The sequence below is a fragment of the Meles meles genome, chromosome 10, assembly GCF_922984935.1.
Source record: "Meles meles chromosome 10, mMelMel3.1 paternal haplotype, whole genome shotgun sequence".
Classification (NCBI taxonomy): domain Eukaryota; kingdom Metazoa; phylum Chordata; class Mammalia; order Carnivora; family Mustelidae; genus Meles; species Meles meles.
This window is the reverse complement of record NC_060075.1, coordinates 72,945,994-72,965,270: the sequence shown is the minus strand read 5'-3', so window position 1 is coordinate 72,965,270 and position 19,277 is coordinate 72,945,994. Positions and strand designations below refer to the sequence as shown.

The window sequence follows — 19,277 nt, the reverse complement described above, 5'->3', positions numbered from 1 at the left end:
GTGGAGCTGGTAACAGTGATCACTCTTTCTTGAGAGCTTTGGCCTGTACTTGATTGTCATCTTTTAAAATTGTATAAGAACATAGCCATGCCAATAACAGCATTTTAAGGAGACTGTATTATGAGTAATTATGGATAATGCCTCTATATTCTAATGTTTTGAAAATAAATTGAATATTCATATAGAGTCCTATAGATGTTTCATAGATGGACAGAAATATAAAGCTTTTTAGTTAAAACATGGGTTATAATAATTTCATTTTGTTGTGCCACTATGATTTTGTTAATTGTTACCATTATATTAAGCATATATTAGTTCCCCAAAGTGTATAGCAGGAATCCACAATCAATAAATGTTCAATATAAAAGATACTAAGTTTTTCATACAGTACAATTAGAGAAAATTCTTCAGAAAATACAAAAAGAGCCTGTGTGTCATTAACTCTATGTTTCTCTTTATGTGATGAAATACAGATCTACTGATGTGAAGTGGTTTATTTCCAAAAACATTTTTTACACAAAATTAAAATACATCTCTTATGTAAAGTTGTATGTAGCTAATCTATTTGTGTACTGACTTTTTCCTCCTACTAATGTTAGTAAGCACTAGAAATATTACATGGCTATAATTCAACAGTTCAACAGTATGTCTTTATTTTTTATTTAAAAATCCTTTTTTAAAAAAAAAAAAAAACCTTTAGTGGGCAATGACATTGACCTTCCCAACACTTAGTTGTCTTCCTTCATGTATGCTTTCCCTCCTTGTTTAGCTTGAACATGCAAAAGTTACACAGACAGAGTTGATGCGGGAGTCATTTAGACAGAAACAAGAAGTGACTGAGTCTCTTAAGTGCCAAGAAGAACTGCGAGAGCGCCTTGATGAGGAGTCCAGGGCCAGAGAACAGCTGGCTGTGGAGCTCAGTAAGGCTGAGGGTAAGCAATTTGCCATTGGCAACTGAGGGAGGAAAACTTTCAAGTTTAAAAATAGAGTTTTTTGATGCAAAACAGATCTGGACATTACCAGTCTACTCTAATTTAAGAGTGACCATTGAAATGTAGTTTGTCTTCAGAGTTTCTCCAGACAATTTTAAGAACCGTGTATGCTTTTATTTATTTTTTTTTAAGATTTTATTTATTTATTTTTGACAGAGGCAGAGAGAGAAGGAAGCAGGCTCCCTGCTGAGCAGAGAGCCCCATGCGATGTGGGGCTCGATCCCAGGACCCTGGGATCATGACCTGAGCTGAAGGCAGAGGCTTTAACCCACTGAGCCACCCAGGCGCCCCCCGTATATGCTTTTAATTATTAGAAAGTATTTAATAGAGGGGCGCCTGTGTGGCTTAGTTGGTTAAGTGCATGCCTTCAGCTCAGGTCATGATCCTAAGGTCCTGGGATCCAACCCCGTATGGGCTCTCTGCTCAGTGAGGACTCCGCTTCTCCCTCTCCCTCTGCCTGCCACTCTGTCTGGTGTGCTCTCTCTTTCTGTCAAATAAATAAATAAAATCTTTTTTAAAAAAAGAAAGAAAGAATGTAATAGAATTACAGAAAGCACTGAAATTTTTGGAAAATATAAAAATTTATAATGGTCATTTGTTGCCATAATCCCACAATCCTAAAGCAAATTTAGCGAAGTAATTGAGGGATGAAAAGACCGAAGCTAAGAATAAATTGTTCAAAGCCACCATTAAATGGTGATGCCAGGCTTTATGCCTCTAAAGCCTCATGCTGCCATACTGTTGTGGGTGTTGGCCTTCTAGAATCACTTAAAATATCAACTTTCTCTAGTATATTTAAAACGAGATTTGATTCACAAGCATCTGATTTATATTGCTTTCCAGGAACCTGTCTGTTTATATCTGTATAATAAAATGAGTTACACCTACATGATGTAATGCATCAGCATAACAAAATAAAACAAAAGTTCAAAGGAACTTCATATTTAGGCACAAAGGTTAACAACAAAAAGGTTGCATTGAACGTATCGTAATTTCTACTGCTATTAGCAGCAGATTCATTCAAAATATTTAATATGTTGGATTGAAGTTTTGCTAACAGTATACCTGTTATTTATGTAACACCGAATGGTAAGATTTGAAATAAGTTATAATCCCATTCCCTGTAAATTTTATTTTATAGGTGTCATTGATGGTTATGCAGATGAAAAAACTCTTTTTGAAAGGCAAATTCAGGAAAAAACTGATATAATAGATCGTCTTGAACAGGAATTGTTATGTGCAGGTAATAGATTACAGGAATTGGAAGCAGAGCAACAGCAGATCCAAGAAGAAAGAGAATTACTGTCGAGACAGAAAGAAGCTATGAAAGCAGAAGCAGGCACTGTTGAACAGCGTATGTATTTTTAGACTTTGTATATGAAACAATCCTTAAAAGTTCAAGGTGGCTCTTTTCCCCTTTCATTGTCTTTATTCCTGTATTTTATATGAGGATTGAAGAATTAAAAGAAAATCTGTCTCTTCAGTAAATGTTTTATAACCCAACCATGTAGAGTCAGGGGTGTTTTGTTTTGTTTCTTTTTTCCTTTGGCTGATTTTAACTGGAAAAGATAATCCTTTATCCTTGAACATCTACCTTTAAAGGAAGCTACATATAATGAAGGAGGATATTTTTCAAACCATGTAAAATTAAGTACTTTTTTTTTTTTTTTTTTAGATTTTATTTATTTACTTGACAGAGATCACAAGCGGGCAGAGAGGCAGGGAGAGAGAGAGGAGGAAGCAGGCTCCCTGCTGAGCAGAGAGCCCGATGCAGGGCTTGATCCCAGGACCCTGGGATCGTGACCTGAGCCGAAGGCAGAGGCTTTAACCCACTGAGCCACCCAGGCACCCCTAAAATTAAGTACTTTTAATAGCAGAAAGGCAGCAAAAATGTGTACTTGGAATAAATAAGAGTACTCATCAGCACTTTGGGCAAGCAGGTAGGGGGGTGGATTTTGGCCTGCAGGAGAATAGTTTGAAAAGGTCAGTGACTATTAGAAGCAGGCAGACATCGGGTTTAACCTGTGTAGGAGTTCAAAATATACAACTTATAAATAAACTTTAATTTTTTCTTAAATGAGAAATCAGATGTAATATCTTTGTTTGGCAGAAAGAAATGTCAGCCATTATGACAGTGGAACTTAAAATCCTTTTTTATCATATCCTCTCACTTTCATAGTACACATGCAGTTAGGATTATAAATGTGTAGTTTTACTAGTTGAATTTTACCAATTTAGAAATATGTACAGCAGACATTTTTGTAATTTCGTGCAGTTGTTTCTGGTCTCAAATTTGTTTACCACAGGTTAAGAGTTGGACTTTTTAATATGCAAAGTATATAGATAATGCATGTAAAATATTTAAGAAATACTGAAACATCCAGTGTTACCAGTGGTTTCAACTTTTACTTCTGATTCTTTTGTGTATACATATTATCCTATTTTAGGAAATAGACATGTAAATTATATCTTTGTTCTGTATGTGTGTGTTTTCTTTCTATTCTTATAGGACTAGTAGATGCTGCAGTCGATGCAGCACCTGGAGCAGGTGTGTTTATACAGTGGCATGGCCAGTCTTTGGGTGGTAAACTTACAACTCCAAAAATTGGGTGACCCTTGGATTTTCAATCACATACCTCTACTTTTCCAACTAACGTACCTCTAATTTTACTGTTGTGCTTCATACTTAACAGTTTTTCTCTTTAACAAAAAACTTTACTTGCAATAAAATACATACTTACATTTGAAATTAACTACTGAGATTCATAATGATCATCATCTTATATCTGTTTTTCCACAGAGCTTAAGATCATTTCAATTTTTTACAGAAATAAGTACATTAAACTCTTGGAGCCTGTAACTTTAAAATGCTCTTTCTAAGTCAGGAAATATAAGATGATGGTAACAATAGGATCATTGAGATTTAGTAAAGTAAAGAGACTTTCTGGTTCACTTACATTTATATTAACGTCTGAATCAGTATTGTTTTAAAAGAAAAGCTATTTTCTATAGATTCCTAGTCCTGAGTACGTTGTTGGCAGACTGAGCAGTGTAAAGACTCTTGGGTTATGTTCCTTTATTTTTTCATTAGAGGATTAATGTTTTACTTTGCTATTTATACTTAATAATTGTATTGTTAATAATAATAGCTAACACTTATATAGTGCTTACCATACTCTAGGCACTATTCTATATGTATATTAACTCATTTGATCCATAATAACTGTTAGAGATCAGCACTATTACTACCTCCCAGTTTATGTGTAAGGAAATTGGAGGACATCATACTATGTTTCACATAGGAGATAAGTGGCAGAGCTAAGATTTGAATCCACAGTCTCTGCTCTTAAGCAATACACCATACCGCCTCTCATACTTGTCAGTTTTTTTCTTGATACATTTATGTATGAGCATGCAAGACTAACTCAGGAATATGGATCTAATAAGGAAAAAGACTAACAGGAAATTCTGATTGTAGTTGTATTTTTTTTTTCTATAACTCTTACTTGCCTTGGTTAAAAATATACAGTATTTGATCGTCATGTGTATTGTGTGTGCATATAAAAGTGACTTTATTGGCTTGATTTTTACCTGAGGTGAATTATTTCTGTGCTTAAATTTAATTAGACTTTGTTCTTTTCCTTATAGTGCAAGTGGATTTACTTTTTTTTTTCAGTCATTTGCTATGGCATTTTCACAAAGTATTGTTTTTAGTGATATGATCATTCTTTTTGTTAATATAGTATAAGTTTTTGATACTAGCTTGCTTACTTGTATAGGAATGTGATAATTTGATATTTTCACAGGAACATTTTCCTTTTTTCCATGAGTTTGAAATAAAACTCAGACCTCTTATTTCATAAGGTAAAATCAGAGCATAGTTATCAGTGATTTCATTATTATTAATTATGATTTAACTTAGAATATTTTTATATTTATAAACAGAATTACTACAGGAGACAGAAAAACTAATGAAGGAAAAACTAGAAGTACAGTGCCAAGCTGAAAAAGTACGTGATGACCTTCAAAAACAAGTGAAAGCTCTAGAAATAGATGTTGAGGAACAAGTCAGTAGGTTTATAGAGCTGGAACAAGAAAAAAATGCTGAGCTTATGGATTTACGACAGCAAAACCAAGCACTGGAAAAGCAATTAGAAAAAATGAGGAAATTTTTAGATGTAAGTATTGTCAACTTGAATATTGATTTTCTCAGTGTAATGCTTACTTGCTGTTACTCTAAGTTATGACTTTTAAATTATGAAGAGACTCTTGAACTCTAGCATTTTCATATGTATGTGTTTTCTACCAATTAACTGAAAGGTACTATTCCAAATAGTTCACCCATCACAGTTAAAAGCAGTACAAGCAGATTAACAGTACAGGCTAACCAGTTAGCCTTTCCAAATTCAGAGTTAAGAAGCTTGTCCTAGTCTTTCCTTTAACCAACTGCAAAAACAGGTTGAGGATCCCGAGTAAGCTAACTGGCCAATACTGTTTGACCCACAAAAGATATACATAGTAACAGTGTGCTTTGAGAAACAGGGGATTGGGAGTTGTTATGCTGTCATTATTGTCTTCCAAAATGATATTAAGTCTCTAATTTCACATGGATTTTCTTCTTTGAGATTTCATTTAAGGCCTGATAGTCTCTTTATAGACCAGGGAATCAGATTCTGACACATTTTATAACTTTAGATATGAAATCTAGATTAGGATAAAAGAACTTTATTTACTAAATAATCTGCTCTGCTTTTTTTTTATGACTAAATTAACAATGGAATTACTCTATTTTTCCAGAAAAGTAAACTCATTTTTGGAACAGTATTTTTATATTAGTCTATATTTAACATTCGGTTTTTTAAAATGTGCTTCAAATAATATTTAAATGCATAAATTTTTATCAAAGTGTCCAAATAGGCTACGTATCATACAAAAGATGGTATCTTTTTAAACCTTTTGGTTTGGGCTATTCTGTGGTCATCAGTTGTTTGTCTTCAAATAAAGCTATGTGTGTAACTAAAGGGAAGTAGCAGAAATAATAGCTTCAATATATGTTGTTTCATCTGTTACTGTTATTTTTATTTAAACTTCAGGAGCAAGCCATTGATAGGGAACATGAGAGAGATGTATTCCAACAGGAAATACAGAAACTAGAACAGCAACTTAAGGTCATACCTCGTTTCCAGCCTATCAATGAACATCAAACTAGAGAAGTAAGAACTTTACTGATGTTGTCTGCCTTACAATAATTTGTATATTATGTGTAAAATAAGATGTGTATTGTGAAGAACTTAAAGGAAATTCTTTCTATTATATATAAATCTTCAAAATCAGAAAATTAAAAATTTCTTCAGTGTGAAAGAATCTTGAAACTCTAAAAATTGTTTGAATTGAAATTTATATTCCAGTATTACCCAATTAAATAAACTTCTCTGCTTATTTTTTAATTCCCATTCCCAACAAATCTGATCAAAAGAATTGTCCGTATTCGCTCTTTACTTCCCCATCTTGTGTTCTTTTCTCAGTCCTCTGTGATGAAATTCCAACCCCTCTGTCTCAGTGGGGTTTTATATCCTCTTTTTCATTGAAATGATTCCTGGGGTTACCAACCTCATGGCTATGTCCACTAATCATTTCTCTGTCTTCTTCATACACAGCCATTCAGAGGTTTCATTACAGCCCCCTTCCATAAACAGTTGGCTTCTGTGACATACTTATTTCATTGGTCTCTCTCTGATCTTTGTTTTTCAACCCAAATAAATGATGGAGTACCCCAAGACTTAGTCTTGGGCCCCCTTCTTTCTTATTAATAGTCTCTTCCCAAGTAGTTACAGGTAGAGGACTATGCATTTATATCTCCATCCCTGATACTCTTTTGAACTCTGGACTTGAATATTCAGATGCTCACTATATCTCCATTTAGATGTCTCAAAATTAACATGTTCAAAAGGGGCCTCTTGATTCCAAATGACTAGCCCCCAGCAGAGAAGGACAAGAATAAAACATGTTCCTTCTTCATTTCAGTAAGTGTTATACCATCTTCACCTTCCTCATTGCTAAGATGCATCATTCATCCTTGATTCCACTCTTTTTCCCAACCCCTGCTTCCAACCCATTGGTGGTAGGGTTGCACTACATCTTAGATCTCCGTGTTCTTTTTATCTTCTTAAATCTTAACTGATACTGTTTGGCTGGGTAATTTTGGTAGCCTCACTACCACTCTTCCTGCCTCTACTTTTTCATACCAATTGTCTGTTTCCTCATATAGAAACATAGAACTCCAAATTTACTGAATGAATGCTACATGAATGAGGGAAGACTTATTGTATAAATTCCTAACGTTGGCTTTTTATGGTTATAAAGAGAGAGAGTGCTTGAGAATTAGGCCATCCTACTTTGAATCATGGCTCTGCCATTTACCAGGTGTATGACAATGGCTAAGTCACTTTTTAAAACTTTCTAAAATGTTTACTCACTTCTAAAATAGAAATTGTAATAGAACCCACCTGTTGGAGTATTGGCCCACTACATAGTGAAGTTATAACATTGTTTTCAGAAATAGTTAATTTTTTTCAGAAATCTTATAGTATTGGGGTACCGGAGTGGCTCAGTGGGTTAAGCTTCTGCCTTTGGCTCAGGTCATGATCTCAGGGTCCTGGAGTCGAGCCCCACATCAGGCTTTCTGCTCAGCAGGGAGCCTGCTTCCCCTTCTCTATCTGCCTGCTGCTCTGCCTACTTGTGATCTCTCTTTCTCTGTCAAATAAATAAAATCTTGAAAAAAAATCTTATAGTATTTAATTTCTATAAAATTTACTAGATTTCATTTCTCTTCAAAGAATTCCAAAGTGCATAAAATGTGTATAAATTCATTATAGTAAAATGTTATCTACATTCTCATTGAAGTAATCTGGTATAGAATAGCCTTATCTATATTTTATTTTCTCTATATTTTTCTATAACAAGAGAAAAATTATCAGTCCTCACAGAGTTTGTAGTTACTGATCTTATTCCTAACATAATTTCAGCTTTTTAAAAATAGCTGTGTTTGTTGAAACTCAAAGGAATATTAAAGCTCTAGAACTTCCTATCATTTCTTATTATTTGGTTTCTTACATTTGAAAACTGTGACCTGCCTCATTCACGAAACTTTAAGAAACTAACAAGGATGTGTATATTTGATTTTCTCCTGGAACAATGTGATCTATTTGTTCTGTCCTTACCTTGTCAAATCTGATTCCCCAGATTCTGATTTTCTCAAGATCAAAATACTAACTGTAACAGTATATTGTATTGTTTTGCTGCTTTGCTGTCTTCCTTCCTTGACTGTACTTTCAAATCTTAGTCCACCCATGACTCAGAGTTTCTCCTGAGTGGCTTTGTTATTGTCATTCTTGAACATGTAATTGTAGGTAAGTTTGCATTTGTTTTAATGTTTTGCACAATAAATATCATTTTAGATCATTTCCTTAAAATATCTCATTGAACTAAGCTAGAATTCCTTTTTTTCCTACCATCACACTTCTTTTTCTAGTAGGTTTTCTCTCCTCACTTGATGAGAATGAATTTCTTAAGCTATTTTATTAATGCTTCCTGAATTCTTCCATCATAGAGCCATCCTCTTGAATAGACCATGAATATCAGGATTACTTACGGAAACTCTCAGGGTGCACAGGTCCCTCTCATCACTCCACATTGTCATCTCTGTTCTGCAGTGCTGGAACGTATAGGCTGAGAAAGCTTTTTAAGTGACCGTATTAAAGCTCTCCCATCCTGTGGTGTTTAGAACCATTGTTTTATTATATGTATCAATTATAACCATTTGTGGAAAGAAAAATAGAATCCATGGAAGATTTTTTAGGTTATCTTATCTCACATAAGAATGTAAGTTAGTGGGGCGCCTGGGTGGCTCAGTGGTTTAAGCCGCTGCCTTCGGCTCAGGTCATGATCTCAGGGTCCTGGGATCGAGTCCCGCATCGGGCTCTCTGCTCGGCAGGGAGCCTGCTTCCCTCTCACTCTCTCTGCCTACTTGTGATCTCTCTCTGTCAAATAAATAAATAAAATCTTTAAAAAAAAAAAATTATAAAAAAAAAAAGAATGTAAGTTAGTACTTTGTAAACTTGTCATTTTTGGGGGGTTTTAGTGTGGTTGAACCATTAGAGCTTATACTTATTTATGCTTTATTCAAAAATGTAATTTTTTTCTCCTCCTAGCTGGAGACAGTCTTTGTCTTAAGAGAAAGAACTTTTTGTAAAGGGTTGATGAGAACAGTATTATTTCTGTTTTGTTAGTACTGTTTTGTTTTGTCAACTCAGAAAACGTCACCATAGTTGGAGACAATCATTGCTATCCTTATCAAAAATAAAATTAGTATAATGTCTGAAAATACTTTTTGAAATGAGGATAGGTTATTAGCTTGTTGAAATTTTTTTAAATTAACAGTTTTTGCTTATTATATTTCCAGGTTGAACAGTTAACAAATCATTTGAAAGAAAAAACAGACAAGTGCAGTGAGCTTTTGCTGTCTAAAGAGCAGCTTCAGAGGGATATCCAAGAACGGAACGAAGAAATCGAGAAATTGGAATTTAGAGTAAGGGAACTAGAACAAGCCTTACTCATTAGTGCGGACACTTTTCAAAAGGTGTGCCATTTTCTTTAGGTTAATTTTATCAAGTATTTTAATGCCAGTTACTCTTAGTTACATGAACATCAGTTCCTTTAAATAAAAAATTACTACTGACTTTTTATTGATATTATTATAAAATATAAATATACCTTTATGTCTTCAGTGACATCATAACTGTATCTATTTATTCCTATCTCCAGATATTACTTGCATACCTTAGAAAGGAAGATTAGCTAAACCAGAAGGATGAATGATCCTTTTAACAGTCAGTAAGGTTGTAATTGTAAAATAATAGCCAAGTGAAAAAGCTGTGGACACCAGTTGAGGTTGATGCTTTATCCCAGACTAAGGAATGAAGTCTATTTCCATTGTACTGCAGAAAGCAAGAATGAAAGAAAAAGAGCAGGATAAGGAAGGGTAGGAAGGGAGCAGTTCAGGGGATAGCCTCCATTTTACCTGAGGAATGAATTTTAAGAATGTCAAACATTCCTGTTTATATAAAAATGCATTCAAACCTGCGTATCTCTACCTTTGATTATTCACTCATGTAGATTATCAACTGCTAATTGGAGAAATGAAAGTGCTACTTCTGTAATTAAAATGAATCATGATTTAAAGTCTGAAGTTTTGAAAAAATTCTTATATATTTAAAGGTAGAGGACCAAAAACTGTGTGGAGCTATAGAAGCTAAAGCAGAATTGTCCCTAGAAGTACAGTTGCAGGCTGAGCGAGATGCCATAGACCGAAAGGAAAAAGAGGTAAGTGGTTTACCTTTAATGACAAAATGTGGTTTGAAATATTTTAAAATAATTTTAAATAAGTTATTCGAGAATATCATTTGTATAGAATGGAGTTTATAATCTAAAACCAAAGTTTAAATGATTTCTTAGCTCATTGCTCAAGTTGACCTTGAAGACAATAAAGATTGGAACAAATATGTTGGTCTGAGGAAGAGTGTTACAGGTAGAGGGGACAAATGTAAAGGCCTTGACACAGGAAGAAGTTTTAAAGACGAAAAGAAGGTAAATAAGAAGAGAGTGTAGAGAGAGTTGTGTTAGGACAAAAGGCAGTATCTTCCTATTTTTCTTAACTTACCATGGGCTTTGAAGTATTGCTAGTTTGCTGTAGGGTTTGTTTTTTTTTTTGTTTTTGGGTTTTTTTGTTTTGTTTGGTTTTGTTTTTTAAGTTACGTTGCCCTGGGAGGTTATTATAGTGCTATTTTACAATTTACTGAACATGTTCTTAAAACAAAAGTTTAACAGTACAGTAATTATATAAAGTTTTCCTGTGTTTTTCTACTGTCTCCCTTCTCAAACAAAAAGAAAATCCACTTTTAATACAGTAATAATTTCTAATTTCAATTTAAATTAAACTTACTTAAATCTTGGTCTACTATTAGCTTTTCTAAAACATATTGTACTCTGCATTATCTAGCTATATCATATCATTTAAAATACTTAAGGTGTTTTAAATTACATTTTTATTTCCATATAATTTTCTCAGGATATTTAATATATTTTAACAAATATCTGTTGAACTTAAAGAGTAAATGAATGTTAATAAGTCCTTTGTAAAATATAAGAATGATTCAGACATCAACTAAAATTCAGCTCAGAAAACTTGTGGATCAGAAAAAAGCCCTTTATCTAAATGATCAATAGAAATGATCATCTCCATGAGAAGGTTTATTTTCTCACTATCATATTATTATACTGACTAATGTTTATCTAAAAGGTTCTTGATTATTTTGCTTTTTTGGTTTTTCTGCAATAAGCAGGCAACACTTGTTTATCTGTAACCACTTTTATGTGTTTTGAAAAGAACATTTAAAGTGCCTTACAGTAATAGAGAAATTGCTCTCTAAAAAGATAGACTTTCAAAACTGAACCCTGAAAACAATGATAGTTGATAATGAATAGTTGATTAACTTTACTAATTTTATATTTTAATTATTTTCTGAATTTAATATAACGTTACACTTAATATTTTGAGGTCAGTATTTGATAGCAGTCTACCTTTTACTCAGAATCGTAGCTGTTCAGAACTACAAGGAGGCCGGTTAGCCAGCTTCTGTCAACCAACTCACAGTATTTATAAATAGGATAGAGCCAGGTGTGTTGAGTAAGTAAAGGGTTGAAGTGATAGTTCATCCTAGTCTACCTAGTTTTTAATAACAGTAACAAGTACTCTGTCAGAACCCACTCATCTGTGACTAAAGACTGAAAGAGAAGAGGAATGTAGAATTAAAAGATAAATCTTTTAATGAAAATAACTTCTTAAGCATTCTCTCCGCGTGAGGCAAATGTTTTCAGATATCTGATGGAATATCAACAGAAGATGTCTGTATGTATCATTATATTTTTTTCTACTATCCTCATAGCCTTAATCTGTGCACAACTTTTTTTAAGTTTATTGTATGTTTAGAAATGCAAAATGAATAGAAATAGAAGAAACTTTAAAGATAGGATAAGAAAAAAGAAATAATGTGGGGAAAATAGAAGGAAGAATTTTTTTAAGAAAAAGATGCCTTTAATAGGTCTTAACTCTATAGAGCTAATAAAATCTAGCTCATAGATGGCAGTAATAAGTGATCATAGTTAACTTTGTGGAGGTCTATGCTAGAAAGTGATATTTTAAAAGCCTAATGTCATTCATCTTTACAGTCTCCCTGAGGATAGGCTCTAGTGTTACCTCCATTTTACAGATGAGTAAACTGAGTCTTAAGAGAGGTTAAACTTGTTCATAGTCACAAACTGGTGGTTGAGCAAGCATTCCTCCTAAATTTCTCTGATTCTGGAGTCCTGTGATGCTGTACTGCTAAAGAATTGGGGAATATTTTGCCTTGTTGGTAAGAAATATTAAAGACTATCACTTAACATTTATTAAGACTGTAATACATGTTGATTACCACTATCCAGTTGTAAAACTAGCAGATTTCAAAGATCTAATGTCTAACTTAGAAGGCATATACACATTTGAAAGAGAGAAAAAAAGATTTTAAAAGAAAACACAAATAGTTGCAAATTAGCATAATCCAAACAGTATAGATAACATTTAGTAGCTAAAGTAAACAGGATTAAAACAAATAGCAACGTTCTATCTTAAAACCCTAGTAATATTCTTGTGGTTTTGGTTGTTATAGACTCAGTAATAGGACAGCCTGGGACTGAAACTGGAGTCTGACTGAACAGGCGGAAAGAATCCTACAGTTGTCATCTTTGGGAATTGAGGTCTCTATTGTGATGACTCAAATTCAGCTTCTTAGAACAGAAATGTTAGTACTTTAGGCCAGTGTTTCTCAGACTTTAGTGTGCACATGAATCCCCTGGGGATCTTATTAAAAGGAAGATTCAGATTCAGTAGGTCCGGCATGGGGCTTTGGAGTCTGTGCATCTCACATGTTCCCAGGTGATGCCAGTTCTGCTGCTCTAGGGACCACGTTGTGAATAGCAAGACTTTAGATCAAATTTAGAATTTGACCATAAACTCTTGTATCAAAAAGGAAAACAAAACAAATAAATGAAAAAACAGACTCTTAAATACACAGAACAAACTGATGGTTGCCAGAGGGGAGGTCGGTTTTTGGGGGAGAGTGAAGTAGGCAAAGAGGATTAACAGGTACCCCAGAAATCTAATAGCATTTGAGGTAGAGCTTCATTTTTGAACTTAAATGTCTATATGTATATTAAAGTAATACCTTTCATCAAAAGTAGCTGTGAAAGATAAGGATAGGTATAAATACTACTGCATTCGATAACTTTGAAGAAGATAAAATCACCATAGTTTTCAGCACACCAACCTGATAATTATATATGAGCAACTATTAAATGTGTTTAAGATGTGTCTACCGAGTTTATACCAGTGCACAGAAAATAAGTATGAGTTCCAGACATTAGTTATTATAAGCAGGATAAATGATAGTTAAGAATGCGAGGCTTTAGGAGCACCTGGGTGGCTCAGTCATTAAACATCTGGCTCTTGATTTAGGCTCAAGTCACGATCTCAGGGTCACAGGATGGAGTCCCGCGTTGTCGGGTTCCTCACTCAGTGGACTGCTGGAGATTCTTTCTCTCCCTCTCCCTGTGCCCTTCTGAGCCACGTGCTTGCTCACACTCTCTCAAATAAATAAAATCTAAAAAAAAAAAGAATGTAAGGCTCCAAAGGTAAACTCCTCACCACATACTGGTCTCGTGACCTCAAGACAAGGTACTTTGTTCTCAGTGACTCCCTCCTCATCTCCAAAATGGGAATAATCCAAGTAAAGATCTCATAAGATTGTCACAGAGTTTTAAAAATGATACCTATGAAGCGCCTTATGCAGTCCCTAACAACAAATTGTCTATAAATGATGGCTACTATTATTAGCATTAATACTATTTCTGTTAAGGGGCTTTGCCTTGTTAATGCTAAGATACGATTCTGATTACATGTCTGGGTATAGGTAGCATATGGTTCCTTTCAAGTTCTAAGGAAATAAATGATTTATAGGCTGCCCTCTGAGCCAGCTACTACTGAATAATGTTGCTCCTGCATTCTAGGTTGCTATTAATGCAGCAATTTTGATCATTCATTAAATATTTATTAAGTAACTACAAAGCATTGAACTAAACAACTATTCCTTAATCAGACCCAACTTTTGAAATATAATGGTAACTAGCTCTTAAAACTCATTAGTTTCAGTCTCTATATAACTAACCATTACAGAGTAATTGCTTTAACATTAACAGGAATCTGTGCTCAGAAAAGAGCTAAATTTCTATTGTCCTAACGTATAGGAGTTCTCTAATTTTATCCTAAAACGGTATTAATAACTTGCTGTTTAAGTTTCTGTATTTCAGACAAGGATCTCACAGTCTTAGTGTCTACCTCTCCTTTCATCTACTTAAGCAAGGCACATTCAGCCAAACCTTTCATTAGGTTAAGTATTAGTATTGACTAATTTGAGCTAGTCTCATTTGGTAGCTAAAACAACTGACTTAACTTTGCAGCTTTCTTGAACCTTTTGATAGCAACTAAATTTAACATGAAATAAGATTTAAAATGTGGACTCTTTCCCTTCCTCCCAGACTTTTACTTTGTCAGAAAATATTTTAGGTAAGAAATGGCCCCTTGAATGCTTCCTTCCTCTGAAGTTCTTCTCTTTGCTTTAAGTGGAATGATTTAAGGGTGATCAGTTTGAAAGTACCTAGAAACCACACAGTTATATACTGGCTTAGAGAAACCCCTTTATTCTTATGGTTCGTATGTCTTAAATATATGTTTTATACACCTAATTCAGCACTTTTCATTCTCTTTTCACGAACATTTGTATAAACAGGTATTTTTTTTTCTCTTCCCTTTTGATATTTTGATATCAAAGATTACAAACTTAGAAGAACAATTAGAGCAGTTTAGAGAGGAACTGGAAAATAAGAATGAAGAAGTTCAGCAACTCCATATGCAATTAGAAATACAGAAAAAGGAATCTACTACCCGCCTTCAAGAACTTGAACAAGAAAACAAATTATTTAAGGTAATTAATTAAGAAAAACTTTGTTCATAAATAATTCATAATTTTTGTCTTAGTATCAAGCACTTGCTGAGTCTAGCTGCTAAATAATTCTTAACAGGAACATTCACTGCAGATGGGTTTGCATGGAACTTATTTTCAACCCAGCATAATATTTGAATTCATCACGAATGAAAAAATTTTTAGAACTTTTATCAAAATATTTTAAGAATTATTGACTTAAAATTACTATATGATTGCTGATTTTATTTGTACATTTTGGGCACTTTATCTTTGTAACACTTAATTGAAAGAGTATTCAGAAAATTACATGTAATGATCTATCCAGCTGATTGGGGTTTTTTGTCCCTAGGATGAAATGGAGAAATTGGGATTTGCCATAAAAGAGTCTGATGCTATCTCTACTCAGGACCAACATGGGTTGTTTGGAAAATTGGCTCAAATAATGCAGGAAAAAGAAATAGAAATTGACCAATTAAATGAGCAAATTACAAAACTTCAGCATCAACTTAAAATTACAACAGATAATAAGGTACACTAGTTTTAAATTATTACATGAAATTAAGCTAGAATTTTGAAGGGCAAATGCTGTTTTTCAGCTTCTCTTTGAGTATAAGAACTGAATAAACCTTAATCCTCTTTTACCCATTAAATTTTATTTTATTAAGGTACATTGGCTTCGGGCACCTGGTTGGCTTAGGCGGTTAAATCAAGCCTTCGGCCCAGGTCATAGTCCCACTGTCCTGGGACTGAGCCCTGCTCCTTCTCCCTCACCCTGTTCTTGCATGCTGTGCATGTGTGCGTGCTCACGTGCGCTTGCTCTTTCCCTCTCTCTGTCTCTCCCTCTCAAATAAATCTTAAAAAAAAAAAAAAGACACATTGGCTTTACAAGCTATGTGTATTTTTTATTCCCTCCTAATATTGTCAAGGATTTTTGATGTTTTCCAGAGAATCTCTGGTGACTCAGATTTCATCATCTCATTCTAACAAAACTATTAAAAATTCTATTTGATGTGAATTAAATAAGATAGTAACACCATCTGTTGACCATTTTTATTTTACTACTTTATTCTTTTCAATTAGAATGTATTGATATTGACTATTTATAGGAAAACAGCTACTAATGTTTAAATCACTTTATATTTAACAGAACTTTCTGAACAAAGTTAGAAGTAAGGTCCTTGTTTGATATGATGGGGACTGTTGGTTTATATCAAAATTAATCTAACATGTCTGAGAAGTGTACTATTTGTGTGAGATCAACCCTTTGAGATCCTGCCCTTAAAATAAAAAATAAAATTCCCAAAATGCAAATACATATTTATTATGTCTGTTATTTGTTTTCATTAATAGGTTATTGAAGAAAAAAATGAACTGATAAGGGATCTTGAAACCCAGATAGAATGTTTGATGAGTGATCAAGAACGTGTGAAGAAAAGTAGGGAAGAAGAAATTGAACAGCTCAATGACGTGATTGAAAAACTTCAACAGGAATTGGCAAATATTGAACAGAAGACATCAATGGATGCCAGCCCTTTCCCAGAGGAAGCAGATAGTTTAAAACATCAGTTAGATATGTTAATAGTTGAAAAACTGGCTTTGGAACAGCAAGTAGAAACCACTAACAAAGAAATGGCTTTTACGAAAAATGTACTTGAAGAAACCAATTTAAAAATGAACGAGCTAACAAAAGAATTATGCAGCTTAAAGAGAGAACGTGAAAATACGGAGAAAATCCAAAGTGTACCAGAGAAAAGCGTTAGTATGGACATAGATGACCCGAGCAAAACCAAACCTGAACTGGAAGTTCACCTTACTGAGAATGACTTTAAACCCTTAGAAAATCAGACTCACATCACGTCTTTTGAAGAAAACAGCAGAAGTTCAATAAGCAGTTTGGAAACAAAGGTGCTACAGCTTGAGGGCACTGTGAGCGCAAAGGACTTGGAACTCACCCAGTGTTACAAACTTATAAAGGACATGCAAGAACAAGGCCAATCTGAAACAGAAATGCTTAAACGGAAGATTGTAAACCTACAGAATATACTTGAAGAAAAAGTTGCTGCTGCTCTTGTGAGTCAAATCCAACTTGAAGCAGTTAAGGAATATGCAAAACTCTGTCAAGATGAACAAGCAGTTTCACCAGAACTTGAAAGAACAAATGTACAGAATTTAAATCCAGTAAGAGACAATGAGATGGACCCAGATGTATTAGCATTAACTTTGAGAATATCAGAGTTAGAAAACCAGGTGGTTGAAATGCAGGCTAGTTTGATTTTAGAAAAAAAACAGGTAGAAATTGTGAAGAAAAATGCTTTGGAGAAAGAAAAGAAGCTACTAGAACTAAAGAAGTTATTGGAGGAGGAGATAAACCAGGGAGGTAAAGAAAGGAAAAGAAGCCCTGTAGGAGATTTTGAAGTTTTCAAGGTTAGGTTGTTTTTCATTTTTTTCACTTAAATGCCATAAGGAATTCTCTTTTTCTTTGTCCTTAAACTGATTACTAATTTAAATTAAATATGGTGTTCTTTACATCTAGCAATTCTTATATAGAGGGTTTTTATAAAAATACTACTTTTCTGTACAGTCATATTATTACCACTAAAATAATGGGTACAGACTATATTGTGATCTCGAAATCACGTTATTTATTTCACTAGCATACTCATTAAGTAGAGCAGTCAAAAGAAAGTTAGAGATGTTAAGATTAGCAAATGTCTTTTGGAACTTGTATGTTGTTTTTTTTTCCTGTTCCATCTAACATGCATGTTATTTGATCATTCCTTTTAAGTAATCGAAACATCAAAATATATTAGTATTCTACTGAAGTAGCGTATCAGTGAAGAGTCATTAGCTTTTGAGATTTTATACCTGATAATAGGTTCTTTCCTTTCTTAGAAATAATTTTTATCTTGCCTTTTAATTAAGTCTACTTACGTAAAGATCTGAAATGGCCTTTATTTCTTAGCATAGGGCAGAGATAGTAGAAGGACTTTAATTTTCAAATTCACACTTTATATATTTATAATTTTGAGTACTAAATGTGTGGTCTTATCTGAATACTAGGCAATTAACTAACAGCAAGATTCTATAAATATATAATTTGTTTGACAAAGTATGATAATTCTTTCCATTTAATAGGCTTTTTTGTCCTAGCTCCCTGGAAGTATAAATTCTTGTAGTCATATTAAAATATTAACATGACTTTCTATGTATATAAAACTTGTAAGAAATATCGTAGTAAGACTTAGTATTTTTTGAGGAAAGTGATATAAATATGAAAGAAAAAATCATTTTCTGGGGGCACCTGGGTGACTCAGTGGGTTAAAGCCTCTGTCTTTAGCTCAGGTCATGATCTCAGGGTCCTGGGATCAAGTTGCACATCCGGCTCTCTGCTCAGCAGGGAGCCTGCTCCCCCCACTCCCCGCCTGCCTCTCTGCCTACTTGTGATCTCTCTCTGTCAAATAAATAAATAAAATCGTTTTTTTTTAAAGTGTTCTGAATGGTAACAATATTTTCACTAATAATTTATAAATATTTAGGATTATATACTAACATGATGTATCTTTGACTCCCAGAAAATAATTTTTTTTTTTTTAAAGATTTTATTTATTTATTTGACAGAGAGAGAGATCACAAGTAGGCAGAGAGGCAGGCAGAGAGAGAGGAGGAAGCAGGCTCCCTGCGCAGCAGAGAGCCCGATGCGGGGCTCGATCCCAGGACCCTGAGATCATGACCTGAGCCGAAGGCAGCGGCTTAATCCACTGAGCCACCCAGGCACCCCCAGAAAATGATTTTTTCTTTACTGTCTCAAGAACATAAAATGATAGTTCCTAAAAAAGTTTTCCTATTTGTTGAAAGAACATGAATCATTCTACACCCTTTTATCTGATAAGCAGTCATTCTGGAAAAAGCTTCATTAGAATGTATAAGTGCTTTGAACTTGGCTGTATCTTTTGAAAATAATGTGTTTTTAAATGTTTTTCACTGCAATTCAGGCAACTGCTGAGCCTATTAATACCAGTGAAGAAAGTGGATTTTGTTGTCAACTTGAGGCTCTTAGAGCTGAATCATCAGCTATCAAAGAAGAACTTGCCAATTACAAAGAGAAAGCAGAAAAGCTTCAGGAAGAGCTTTTGGTAAAATAAGTAACATA

At 33.9% G+C, this 19,277-nt stretch overlaps 1 protein-coding gene across 12 annotated transcripts in view; it reads left to right on the top strand.

Moving 5' to 3' along the window:
* The window catches only part of AKAP9 (A-kinase anchoring protein 9), a 171,587-nt gene that overhangs the window by 120,806 nt on the left and 31,504 nt on the right, over positions 1 to 19,277 (top strand). For all 12 annotated transcript variants that reach the window (XM_046021086.1, XM_046021091.1, XM_046021090.1 and 9 more), the window contains 10 exons: positions 770 to 932; positions 2,134 to 2,346; positions 4,938 to 5,170; positions 6,086 to 6,205; positions 9,454 to 9,630; positions 10,269 to 10,373; positions 14,975 to 15,127; positions 15,477 to 15,656; positions 16,478 to 17,551; positions 19,120 to 19,260. In XM_046021086.1, coding sequence (XP_045877042.1) covers positions 770 to 932; positions 2,134 to 2,346; positions 4,938 to 5,170; positions 6,086 to 6,205; positions 9,454 to 9,630; positions 10,269 to 10,373; positions 14,975 to 15,127; positions 15,477 to 15,656; positions 16,478 to 17,551; positions 19,120 to 19,260 — 2,559 coding nt within the window. The remainder of the gene's footprint in view (positions 1 to 769; positions 933 to 2,133; positions 2,347 to 4,937; positions 5,171 to 6,085; positions 6,206 to 9,453; positions 9,631 to 10,268; positions 10,374 to 14,974; positions 15,128 to 15,476; positions 15,657 to 16,477; positions 17,552 to 19,119; positions 19,261 to 19,277) is intronic.